The sequence below is a fragment of the Phyllostomus hastatus genome, unplaced genomic scaffold (assembly GCF_019186645.2).
Source record: "Phyllostomus hastatus isolate PE091 unplaced genomic scaffold, TTU_PhHast_1.1 phas_contig_30, whole genome shotgun sequence".
NCBI classification, from domain to species: Eukaryota; Metazoa; Chordata; class Mammalia; order Chiroptera; family Phyllostomidae; genus Phyllostomus; species Phyllostomus hastatus.
Genome location: NW_025333841.1, coordinates 879336 through 892970, shown reverse-complemented (window position 1 = coordinate 892970; position 13635 = coordinate 879336). Strand labels below are relative to the sequence as shown.

Below are 13635 nucleotides of genomic sequence, written 5' to 3'. Positions count from 1 at the left end.
AAAGCAGGGAGCAAAAGCCCGGGGGTCGTGACACTCGGCGCGGTGCGCAGTGATCAGTACTACCTGCAGGTTTCTTTTCTAACTTCCCTTTCCACCCTTCATTTTCAGCTGCGTCTTTCTTGCCTTGGCCTTGTGACTTCCATGAGCACGAGGGAGCCTTCCTGAGCACTTATAAAACCTTTCAGCTCCTCGCCCACCAAGGCTGTCCAGAGGCACCACTCTCCACGCCACCCCAGCCCAGGTTCCTGCAGGGTCACCAGCTTCCTCAAAGCGCACCACTGTGCCCGCCTTTCCAAGGCCGCCGATTCAACAGTTTCTGCGGAAATCAAGTACCTGAAGGAGTTCTTTCGCGTTTGGTTTGGGTCGGAGAGAGGTGTTTAATCTGTGCCTTTAGTCCAAAGTATAAAATACAGTAAAGACCCGTTAATTACTAATCTGGAAATTCCAATTCTTTAGGCCTTGAACGCAAACGTGCACCTTTCTTTTTAGGTTTGAAGTCGTGGGGTTTCTAAAACTACTTCAGCAGAAGAAACCAAAAGAAACAGCCTCATCATCATCCTGACTGCACAGCGAGTGTGGAAAACTGAAATACTCATTCGAGGCGTCAAAAATAAACCTCTGAAAGCACATTGCCTACGGTGACACATTCTCCGCCTCAGGGTGGGAGGGGGCGCAGAGGACCAGCGCGGGCGGGGCGGGGCGGGCCGCGAGTCCCAGGGGAACTGCGCGCAGCTGCCAGGACCCCAGGCGCCCGCCCCGCCTCCTGCTTGTGGCTCCTCTAGCTAGGTGGAGGCGGTGCCGTGGCGGATGACCAGCTGTCTGAGGGCCGCGGGGTGAGGCTGTGGGCCGCGTTGTCTCCGGGAGTTGAGCGAAGGCTGCTTGAGCTACACGTGAAGGCCGGACGGACGGGTGTAAAGCTGGGAGAAACCGCCCTCGGGAGGCTGGGCGCACGAGCCTGTGGTGGGCTCCAGGGGCCGCCGTGGCCGAGACAGCTGGCCCGAGGCCTGAGCATTGGCAGTGCCCTGCCGGGGCCTGGCACTCGGGCTTCCCACAGCGAGGGTGCAACTGCGTGGGAGTCACCTTCCTTGGAGGACCGAAAGCCCCTGCGGCACCCGGGCTGTTTCTCTGAGGGTATTGGAGTCGTGGCACGATGAGGAGCCGGAGTAACTCGGGGGTCCGGCTGGATGGCTACGCTAGGCTGGTGCATCAGACCATCCTGTGCCATCAGGTAAATTAAGTGTCGCCTGTAATCAACGAGGATGTGTGCAGTGTGAAGGAGACTCTGAGTGAACCTGTGTGTGTGTGTAGCAGGTTCTCATGTCCCCTAGGTCAGGCACCCTTAGCCACAGGCCCTGAGTCATGGCTTCTGAGCCCCCTGCCTGCAAGCCACAACTGGGTTCCAGGCGACAGAGTTGAAAAGAAGTGTTGAAGTTTATTGACAACCCTCCCCAGGTTTGGGCATCATCTCCTTCCCCTCCTATCAGAGAAAGCAAGGGAACGTTTAGCTATCTCAGGACTAGACTATTGTGAAAATCTGAGGTACCTTGTATATACTGTTAATTATATTTTAAATACTTATTTAATGTTGGTTTATCATTGGTAGCTCATTCTAATGGGAAAGATAAAACACTGCCTTTCTTTTCATAATACCCACACGTCAGAGTTCTAAGTCTTCAGACAGCTCTTTCCTCTTATTCAAGATAACATTTGCTTTTTAATAAATAAAATCTTTAAAAAAAAAAAAAGCCCTGGCTGGCGTAGCTCAGTGGATTGAGTGCGGGCTGCGAACCAAAATGTCGCACGTTCGATTCCCAGTCAGGGCACATGCCTGGGTTGTAGGCAACAGCCCCCAGCAACCGCACATTGATGTTTCTCTCTCTCTCTTTCTCCCGCCCTTCCCTCTCTAAAAATAAATAAATAAAATCTTAAAAAAAAAAGATAACATTTGCTTGCACTTGGTCAGAGGAAGAGGGGTTAATACTCCAGGCTGGGGAAGTAGAAATAAGACCAAAGTCCCTAAGTATCCCATTTGAAAGAGTGCTTCCTAATATTAACATCCTGTGGTTACCTGCCTGCCCTCTTTTTCTTGGCCTTGCAGAATCCAGTGACTGGCTTGCTTCCAGCCAGCTATGATCAGAAAGATGCCTGGGTCCGGGATAACGTGTACAGCATCTTGGCTGTGTGGGGTTTGGGCCTGGCCTATCGGAAGAACGCAGACCGAGATGAGGATAAGGCAAAGGCCTATGAACTGGAGCAGGTACTCACAATAAGAATAGAAACACATCTGGAGCTGTGTGGTGGTGTGTTGGGGTGGGTTTGTGGGGGGAGAGTGAAGGAAACGTAGCCTAGCCCATACGAGTTAAGAGAACTGCATTTTGCCTTCTTTTCCACCTTCCTAAAATTATTCAAAAAATCATTCCTGTATTGTACTGATTTTTTTTTTTGTAGTAGAAACTTGAGACTTGCTGATTCTGGGAAAGTACGTACAGTCTGTTCTGTTATAGTGGAAAATACTATCCTGGAATCTTTGCTAAAATGTGTAGTCCTCTTCATAAGTACATGTATTTTGCAGTATCCAGCATATTTATTCTCATTGAGAAGAATGTTTGGTGGCAGGTATATATAATTTTACTTCATTTTTGAAAATGATAGTAGTATTCGTTTCACAGTAACTGACACAAATTGGCAGACCTTCCCAGTTAAGACACAAGTAAAGACTGTTTATTTGTTGATTTTTATACCTGCGGCCACTCTCAGCCTATTCCTCCTCCCTCTTCCACAGTAAAGTAAGGTCGGAGTCAACAGAGGCCTTTAAGCCTACTTTTAAGGCCCTTCCCCTCTGTAAAGAAGCATCCTCTCTAAAACTGTTTAAATACAGGGTGCTTTGTCCTTTTGAATAACCAAGAAACATTATTCGGGGCTAATGGGACTCTTAATGGTGAGATACTCTGCTGTCGTTGTAAGGTATATGTGAATTCTTTTCCATGGTGGTTAAGGTTCTCTCCATACCAGCCACTTTTTCAAGTGGTGTCCCTCAGACTCAGGCAATCCTAGCTTCAGTATTCATCTATAAATCAGAATATTGAAATTGGTTATTTTTAAGGGCACCACCATGTTATGGGTTGCAGTCCTTGGCAATAGGGAAGTTTCATTGTGTTGTCTTCTGCAATAGCAGGCATTTGGTGTTCTTTCAAGTCATTATTGAGAAGTGCTTAGGCCCATCACAAAAAAAGGTTATCAGAGTTTTTACTTTAGCCCAGAAAGTAGAGATCAATATTTTTATGACTTATGTAAATAATGCATAACCACTGTATGAACTTGGAAAATTTAGAGGAGTGTTAAAAAATCACCTGTAATACTATTCCCTACTGCCGCCACCCAAATCCTACATACTACTTACTATAATGCTTTGTTATTTTGATCTCAGTGTTTTATTTGTTTTGCTAGCAGTTAATATCAGTGGGATCACAATTCCATACTTGGTACAATTTGACCAATTTTTTCAATACTATTAGAAGAAATCTAATGTCTCCTTATTGACCAATCATTCTGCAGAGTTGACATTTTTCATTATGAGCCTCAGGTAGAAAGCTCTGCTTTAACAGAGTAAGGGGAAAAATTTAGGGAAAGATTGAATTGTTCATTCTAAAATTGTAATGCTCCATTAAATAATTTTTTTACATAACCCCTAAAATTGTTCTTGTACTGATTTGGTATTTTTCATACCACCTCAATAATAACTTTGTCTCAAGAACATTATAGCTATAGGGAACATCTTCAAAAAAGAAACGTTTCTCTGGCAATTCTAAAATTTTAATTTTTTTCCTCAAACCTGACTCAAGAGTTAATTCAGAGCAGTGATCACAAAACCATCTCTGCAAAGGGCTAGACAGTAAATATTTTTGGCATTGTGGGTCACATGTAGTATCTGCCCAACTGCTCAGGTCTTCCACTAATGTATAAAAGCAGCCAGGGACAATACATACGCGAATGAACATGGTTATGTTCTAATAGGCATTATTTACAAAAATAGGTAGTGAACTGTATTTGTCCCTAATCTACATGAGTAGTTCTGACCTCTGGCTGTACTATGGAATCACTTAGTAATCTTTTTAAGCAAAACCCTTACTGAAGCCCACCCTAGAACAATTTAGATAAATTTCTTAAAGTGGAGCCCAGGAGGCATGAATATTTTTAATAAACTACCCAGGTTATTCTAAAGTACAGCCAGATATAATACCACTGATCTGTGGACAATAAATGAGTATAGATTAAATCCAATAATCCATGGAATAAATTCCCATTTACTGTCAATTTAAAACAGATTTTCCCATTACTCTGTGGATTTTCTCAAACCATTGATTGTTAATCGTTTCTACCCTTCCTTCAACTCTTACCTTGATTTCACTTTGAGAAATGTCAGAACTAAAGAGAATTCTGGTTGAAAAGGGTACAAAGGTTTAGGTAACTCTCTTATCCTAGATTGAGAATAGAATTATGCACATATATGTTTTTCAAATGCCCTCTTCTCTTAGTCACATAGACATTGGCTCACACCCATAAAAATAAATAGTCACACAAATAGAGAGTGCTCTTTGACTGCCTTCAGTTTTACTTCTGCCTCAGTTTTGTTCTCTTTGTGTAGTCTTTCATCTTTTGTCATGAGTTTAACTGTTACCTTTATGAGAATGACTTCCAAAGCTTCATCTTTACTCTGACCTCACTTCAATGTCAAACGCTGATTTTCATTTGTCTTCTAATCAGTTACCCCTGCATATCTTATAACCTCTCAAACTCATTATGTCTGAAATGCCAGCTTTCCTGTTAAAAACAAACAAAATGGACTACCAAACAACAACAACTCACTACACATTCCATTTTCTCTTATTGGTGTCTTCAGTATACTGCTCACCTGGCTACCGTCATGTACAGCATTTCCCATGGTGTGTTCCATAGAATACTAGGTCAGTTAAGTTTAGGGCTATGTTAAACAGCAGGTTTCTTTACTCCATAATTTCTCATAGCCTTTGATGTCCTCAAGTATATTACAATCTTTTCAGAATTTCCTGGACTAGTGTTCTATAAAACAGTGTTTGAAAATATTGCCTTTAGGGTGATTTTTAACTTGTCCCTTTTGCCTTTGGATACATGCAGACCAAAGTTGGTTGATTCTTATAATTTTTTTTCTTGAATCCATCCACTCCGCCTCAACTCTAGTCTAAACCTTGATCACTTAACACTGTTGTGAAAACCATACTTAAATTATATCATTTCCATTCTCTATCTGTGGCTCTCATTTTCCAATAAGAAATATCTTAATATTTTGGATTGATAGGCAAGGATTTGTTCCTAAACAATATTATGTCATGCTGGTATCCTGCATTAGACCCCCAGTCCCAGCCACATCAGTTTTCATGAATCTAACAATTCCTTAATAAAAATATCTTACATTTGTGTAAGTACTTTTCATTGTGCTACACACTTCCCTGTAATTACTAGTATTTGATTTTCACAACACTCTGTAAGTTAGATATTATTTTCCATAATTTACAAGTAAAGGGATTGAAGCAGGCTGGAATTCGGTGGCAGTATGACTACAACTTCGGTCTAATGACTTTAGATTCAGTCTTTTTCAAACTTTTCCTCCATGGATACTCCCACCTCCAAATGTTTTTATGAGCTGCTTCTCCCATTTGTGAGACATGTTCTCGTCTAATCGGAGCCAGTACTCTCCTTTCAAAGCCCAGCATCAGTCCCATTTTTTCTGTGGCTCCTGTCCTCATAAGCCACTCAGTGATCACTTCTTTCTCAGGACTAGCTTCTTGCAGTGTCTAAATTACTTATGGTCTGTGCTTGTTTTCCATTTTTCATTTAGCAGACTTCATGTAATTGCCATGTGTCAGGTCCTATAATAGATATCAAAAATAAAATGGGACAAAATGTTTATATTTAACTCTGAATTTTTATGTTTGAAAATTTTTAGGATTTATATTTTATTTTTTTACTCCATTATCTGTTTCTTAATTGTTGTTCAAGTACAGTTGTCTCCATTTTCACTCTACCATGCTCCCCTGCCCCACCCATCCCTGCCTCCCACCCTTGAACCTACCTGCTTTGGCTTTGTCCATGAGTCCTTTATAAATGTTCCTTGATTGCCCTTCCCCATTATCCCCCGCCCCGTAACTTTAGTTTGTTTTTTTATTTCAATGTCTCTGGTTGTATTTTGCTTGCATGTTTGTTTTATTGATTAGGTTCCACTTTATTTACAGCAAAGTTGTTGAAAAAGTAAAATGAACATATTAGCAAATACTCTTTATCTACATTCACTAGTTGTTAACATTTTGTCATATTTGTACCTTCCTTCTCTTTAAACACATGCATGCACACAATTTATTTGACAAACAATTTGAGAGTTACTTGCAGGCATGGAATATATATGTATTCAAAATACAACCTGCTTAGTCCATTGACTTAAAGGTATATTTCTTTTTTTTTAAGATTTTATGTATTTATTTTTAGAGAGGGGAAGGGAGGGAGAAAGAGAAGGAGAGGAACATCAGTGTGTGGTTGCCTCTCATGTGCCCGCTACTGGGGGCCTAGCCAGCAACCCAAGCATGTGCCCTGACTGGGAACTGAACTGGGGACTCTTTGGTTTACAGTCTGGCACTCAATCTACTGAGCCACCCCAGCCAGGGATTAAGGTGTATTTCTGAATATGGTCCCTTTCCCTTTTCTTGAGGAGTTCATAGTTTGATGGAGGAGACAGATATATAAACAAATAGTTGCAAAACACTAGGACGGATACTATACATACTATATATAGAGGATATAAGTACAAAGTTCTGTGGGAACACACAGAGGTGGGAGTGTCCAATTTCCTTGAACAAGGCAAGGAAAGATTCAGAGGAGTTGGGTTTTAAAGGATAACTAAGAATTGTTAGGTAGACATGGTTGTAGTGTAGTATTTTTTAAAATAACAGGTTTGTCCTGTCTCCTTTATCATTATGTTTCACAAAACCTGGTAGATTATTTTGAATATTTTAGACACTCAAAAAGTATCTGATTGTACATAAACCTGGAGGGAGAGATACTAATACTTATATAGACATGGCTGTACATAGTTATATACCCTCACACAATCAATTCACAAGTACATAGATCTATATCCTCAAAATGAATAGGTGAGAGGAGGGTGTCACTTGGTGTGCTTATAAGCCCTGGGATATGAATACATGTATAATTAATGCCGCCTAGCACCTGAATCAGAGTATGTCCAGCTTAGGGGAATACAAAATCCAGATACCTCCCCTTATTTCTACCTCCCCATGCTTCCTACTAATTTTATCCTATCTTGACTTGGAAGTTGCAACTTGAGGACAGAAATGGCTGACAACAGCCGTTTCAGGAGGATGAAAATGGATGGCAATCAGGAATCCTCCCCTAGGTCCATGATTCCCTAGGTTTTCTGTTTAAATTAAATGTAGGTGGGAATAGCAGGGCTGGATGATAAAGAGGGTTGAAAGGATGTAATAGAAACCTGTGTGTATGTGGTAACATGTAGTAGATAATTCAGAATTGAATAAAGTCTCCCCACAGAGTGAGAGGGCTGTGTTTAATGCTTTCTGTAACAGGGTATATTAAAGGACAATGTCTTTTATTAGGGTCAGAGTAATGATAGATATTTTCGTATTGGAGTTGCAGTCAGTTTCACTACTTTATAGCAAATGCTTCATGATTTAAAAGGTGACAAGATCATGTTCTCTCTCTCTCTCCTTCATCTGTAAGGGGAGGAGACCATTTATAGATAGAAATTACTTTACAAAGCTACTCTCCCAAGGAAACACTTTTTATTTTTCCTTCAATAAAATCCTTCATAAAGATTTGGAGCATAATTAATAGGTACTTATTCTTATCATGCCTATCACTAGAATGTTTTGAAAGACTATCAGAACAATGTGTCTCTTAAAGTAGATTATTTTGCAGAGGTGTCCTGAAGCTACCTCTGAGCCAGCATTCCCTGGAGTAACCTGGTTGTATTTCTTCTGGACTGTGAAACAGAAAACTTAGAGAAATGGAGAAGCTATTTGGTGATGTTCTTTCAAAACATACTGCTTATCCATGCCATTGTTTATGGGCCCTTCTAGTGTCATTTAGTATAACTAATATAGGATAGGATAAGATAGGATCATGTAGTATCATAGTATTGTATTACTACACTATATTATAATTAAATACAATTATTATGACTGTATTATATTATACCAACTAGTATACTATATAGTTGGTAATCAAAATTTTGAGGTACTATGATTAGAAAATTACTTTAGAAATTGCCAGGTCCTAGTAAGGGAAATAATGACTTAAGAAGTTGTTCTTTTTTTCTTTGCATGGAAAAGGAATTGAGTTGTACTAACAATTGCTCTTTATAATTTTTCTGAATTGATGATCATTTTATTCTTTAGGGGAAACGTCCAGATAAATATTTCTGTGGACTCTTGAAGATAAGTCTTGGCTAGTTTAGAAAAAAGTGAACGTGATGATGTTGGCTTTTCTAAGCCATGGGATATATTTTAGAATATCCTCATGGCTTTATGATTTTTGAGTTGACTCACACATTTTCTCCAGGTGAAATGTCCTCTAATAAGTTGATTGGCTTAGTTTTACATAAACGTGTTAGAATTTAGACTTTTTAACTTGGAGGAGTCACCAGCTGCAGCTTTTGATTCCACTTTTAGCTGCAATCTGCTCTTCTGTGTACTTATAAAGTAAATGCCATGTAAATAGGAACCCAGGATAGGGTTACTTGTCCTCAAAAGGTCATGTACCAACAGCGGTTGCTGAGTAAGTGTTCCTGCACCTAGGGATGTTTATAACACTCTTGTTTCCATTTATTTCTGCAGAGTGTAGTGAAACTGATGAGGGGACTGCTGCACTGCATGATCAGACAGGTATTGTTAACAGCCCCCTCTGTAATAAAAGCACATTGTAGTACTATCTTCACCCCTTAGGCAGTGTTTATATCATATATATACATATTTTTTCAATTTCACTAATTTTAGAAAAGCTGTAGAATTGAAGGGGGAAATGTCACCCATGATTTTACCACCCAATTACTACTGGAATGTTTCCTTCTAGTCTTTTCTTTACTTCTCTACAAATGATTTTTTAATATACTTCATCATTGCTGTACATGTAGTTACTCTATATTGAGTAAATGATGATACAATTCTTCTATAAGCCCTCATCTGAAACCCTTGGGACCTGGTAAATTTTAAAAATAAGAATTTTTCAGATTTTAAAAGGCATTACAGCATGTATACCATATAGTATGGTATGTCCTCAGCAGGTCCAGAATAGCACTCTATTATCAAAAACATTAATCTCTCTGTAGGGAAACATGCATTTTCACACTAATAAAATAAATAGAAACTACAAATAGCCCTATATCAAAATGAATTTTGATGCAAAACTTAGGGGAAAAAACCCTTTAGGAGTGTTTCAGATTCTGTGATTGGAGATGAGGAGCCAAGGACTTACATCTCCTTGCATTAATTTGCATTCTCCTGATCTTGAATTAAGTTGAGCATCCTTTCATGTGTAGATTAAAAACTTTGCATTTTTCTCCCGGTTACATTGTCTGTTAGGTCTTTTGACTATTTTTCTTTTGAGTGTCTCTTTCTTGCCTATTTGAGGAGTTCCAGAACATTATGGTTATCAATGCTTTGTTTCAAACCTCAAATAACTTTTAGTAGTCTGTGCTTTATCTTTTAGGTTATTTATGATATTTTTTATATTCAAAAGTGTTTCATTTTAAAAAAGTGTTTTCCCTTTATCCTAGGAGATTTACACAAAGTTGCACACCTTCAATCTGAACTGATTTTCTTGAAACCAGTATTACATTTTATTAGAAGGAGAAATTGAGGCCTGGACTAATAAAATAACCATTCACAGGCATTCAACAAGTCTAAAATAAGAAGAAACCAACTCGGCCTAGTTTAACCTTTTTTACTAGTGCTCTCTCTATTGGACTATCTCACAGCCATCATTTCTTATTTTTGTCCTGATTTGCTACTTTCTTTGGTATTTGAGATATTTGAATTTTCTACCTTATCAAATAGGTTTAAATTCACTAATTTAATGAACATATTTAAAGGTATAATATTGGGTTGGCCAAAAAGTTTGTTTAGTTTTTTCCATAAAGTAAAAAGACACATTTTTTACATTTACACCAATAACTTTATTGATTTGGATATTTTGTGTATGTCGACTATCTCCCACATGGTATAATGTTAATTGTTTTCAATTAATGTCTCAATTCAATCGCTATCAACTTCAACTGGTCTACTTGACCATGGAGCATCATCTAGCAAGAAATCTCCAGCATGAACCTTTGCAAACCACTTTTGACATGTTCAATCAGTTACAGCACCTTCTCCATACACTGCACTAATGTTTTTGCATTTCAGCTGCATTTTTATCTTTCTTGAAATAATAAAGCATAATATGTCAAAAATGTTGTATATTTTCTTCCATCTTCAACATTAAAATGGCTACATAAAACTTGACCAATTTTAATAAGTTTTTGAAAATGAATGCTAATATGACAGCCATCACAATACAATTTAACAAAATTGTTTGAAGCACTACTAGGGCCATCTTACAGAAAAAAACAAACGAACTTTTAGCCAACCCAATATCATATATCAGATGCACACATAATGAAATCTAAGTTTCAGTAACTAAGTCTTTCAGTTAGAGTACTATAGAAGTATTGTATATGGATTGCTTTTTCTGCATAGCCGTCTTTAACTGTTTTTGTTTTCTTCAGGTGGATAAAGTAGAATCCTTCAAATACAGTCAGAGTACCAAGGATAGCCTCCATGCCAAGTACAACACTAAAACCTGTGCCACTGTAGTGGGTGATGACCAGTGGGGACACCTGCAGTTGGATGCCACCTCTGTATATCTGCTCTTCTTAGCACAAATGACTGCCTCAGGTTGGTACAAGGACAGAAGTACTGGGGCCCACAGCATTGTAGAGCACTTGCTCTACCACAGGTGGCTTCTCCAGAAAACAAAATAGCTCTTTACATAGCTCAAGGATGCACATTGGAACCATAATATTTGGAAAATTGTACAAGGAGAAACAATTTTTTGAGATCTGGTTGGTATTCCTTTACATTGAGAAACAAGTCTGGGATACTAATTAGTATTTTTAAATTGAGAACCAGGAAATCTGGGGTAGATTTCCTTTAGATGAGTATTTTTATCTTTTACTAGTCCTCAGATACCATGAGATGGGGAAGAAGGACTAGGGTTTATTGTTTGTTCTCATATTATGCACTGACAAGCCTATAGTTAGTATTAATATAAATTAAATCACCTAGTTTGTACTACTCTTTATTAATATATTATAAACAAGGCATCTCTCTATGGGCTTCTAAATTTTATTAAGGGAATTAACTTAGGAGTCAGAATTCAAATGTTTATTTTTTTATTATTGAATAATAACCCTTTTCGTATGGTTTTGTTACTACTTTTAGATGCTTTACCTGAAAAGGGGAAAACATAAGAACCAACATAATTCCCTTTTATTTATCCTATATTCAGGAAGACAATAAATATGATGATAATCAATTTGTAAATTAAACAGGACTTTTCCCATGTTGTCCTGAGGTAAAGCAAATGCACTTGTCATAATACCACATTTTTGACATTGTAATTTTTTAATCTCCCTATCTAGTTACAGAGCTACTTGGTACTAAAACCATTCAGGGTGAGAATTACTTCAGAATACTCTTCTCCTTTTCTTGCATAAATGTATTTTGGTGATAAAGCCTTCCTTTTATTCCCATCCAGAACACACATTTCAGAGGCAGAGTAACCTTTTCTTAAAGTTATAATATGGCTACCTATATACTCCCTTCTTTGGAGGGGTGGTTTCTCTCTGAATAAGTATATTTTTAGGTTTTGTTTTTTAAAATAGAATCACAGATATAACTCCATTTCTAATATTCTTTCAATACCAACTCTGGAATTTTTTTTTCAAAGCAAAAAGTATCTAAGTATCCCTTGTGAGTTTTCATTTTGAGCCTAGAAAAGAAACAGAAATATACTAAAGAGGCTTATAAGAGACATATTCATTTATTCAACAAATGTCATCTCTTGATTACTGACTTAAAATTTGATTTTCAACTCAATGAGTTGACTCTGACAGGTGCTTGTAATAAGATGGATATTTTTTAATCAGGCCCTTGAGAAATAAGTAGGGATAAGTAGATATTCACCAGTCAGAAAAGGGAAGGAAACAGTATGACAAGAAGTACAGAAGTTTGAAAAGTATTTCTATGTTTAGAGTGTAAGACAGATCTGGAAAAATGGCAAAAAGGTGAAGCTACAGAGTTGTGGCTAGCTGTTTAAGGGTCTGTGTATTATGTTGGAGTTTATTCTGTAGTCAGTAGAGAGCCCCTCAAGGTATAGTTAAGAGACAGTTTTAGCCCTGACTGGTGTGGCTCAGTGGATTGAGCACTGGCCTGTGAACCAAAGAGTCTCTGGTTGAATCCCCAGTCAGGGCACATGCCTGGGTTGCGGGCCAGGTCCCCAGTAGGGGGTGCATGAGAGGCAACCACACATTGATGTTTCTCTCCATTTCTCCCTCCCTTCCCCTCTCTCTAAAAATAAATTAATAACATCTTTTTAAAAGAAAGTTTTAGATAATTAACTCTAGTAGATAGAGGATAGATCAGAGAGGAAGAAAATTAAGATGGAGGACTACTTGGGAGGTTAGTGAAATACTTTAGGTAAGAAATGATGGAGAACTTATGTAAGGCAGTTATCTTTAGGATGAAATGGATGGATGTGAGAGACAATTTATTGGTAGAATATGAAAGATCTTCATGGAAAATTTAGCAATTCTCTTCACATTTTCAAATTCTTAAAAATCTGAACCTTGTTTAAGTGAGAGGCTTAGACAGAAGCTGACTGCAACTCACAGGATGGTGGCATGAAGAGTTCCACAGACCCTCTCCCCAGCAAAATAACCATAAGTAGTGAAAATTAAGTTTTTAAAAACCAACCACTTAAATTCACTGGGAACTGTCTTAAGGATGTAGAGTTAGTAGAGAGTCATTTATTCAAGGAAATCTAAATCTTGGTGACAGCAGTGAGAAAGTGTGGTGTTTGGGTCACCATCTACTCCCTTTCCTGCCCCTAACTCACCATGACAAAAGAACATTCAAGGTGGTTGTGGATAAGGGTACAAGTCTCCCTCTTCCCTAGCTCCCATTTTAGAGCTATGAGATCTTCCTGAGAGAGGCAGGTTGCCAGTATTTCTCGTTCTCCCCAACCATGAGTTGAAGAAACTGTAGTCTAGTAAAGAATAACTAAGAGGTCAGAAACTCTCTTCATAACCCCCAGTCTCACTCGTGGAGTAGAAGTTTAACCCTAGGCAGATCAGGCTGAGAATATATGAGTACTGACCCACCTGCCTCTCCCCCCATGCTACTAGCTACTAGCATAGTAGCAGGCTATAAAAACAGAAGGCTTCATCACTGCTTTTCCCAAGAAAATTTACTATTTGGAACAGAATGTGGAAGAGTTCAGGCTTAAGGGCACTCACAAAAACAATGGACATTT

General features: G+C 38.6%; 1 protein-coding gene across 2 annotated transcripts in view; it reads left to right on the top strand.

Moving 5' to 3' along the window:
• Positions 1–788: 788 nt before the first annotated feature.
• The window catches only part of PHKA1 (phosphorylase kinase regulatory subunit alpha 1), a 132150-nt gene continuing 119303 nt past the window's right edge, over positions 789–13635 (top strand). For both annotated transcript variants that reach the window (XM_045839350.1, XM_045839349.1), the window contains exons 1-4: positions 789–1228; positions 2099–2257; positions 8901–8948; positions 10829–10997. In XM_045839350.1, the coding sequence (XP_045695306.1) occupies positions 1151–1228; positions 2099–2257; positions 8901–8948; positions 10829–10997 (454 nt within the window). In that variant the 5' untranslated portion in view covers positions 789–1150. The remainder of the gene's footprint in view (positions 1229–2098; positions 2258–8900; positions 8949–10828; positions 10998–13635) is intronic.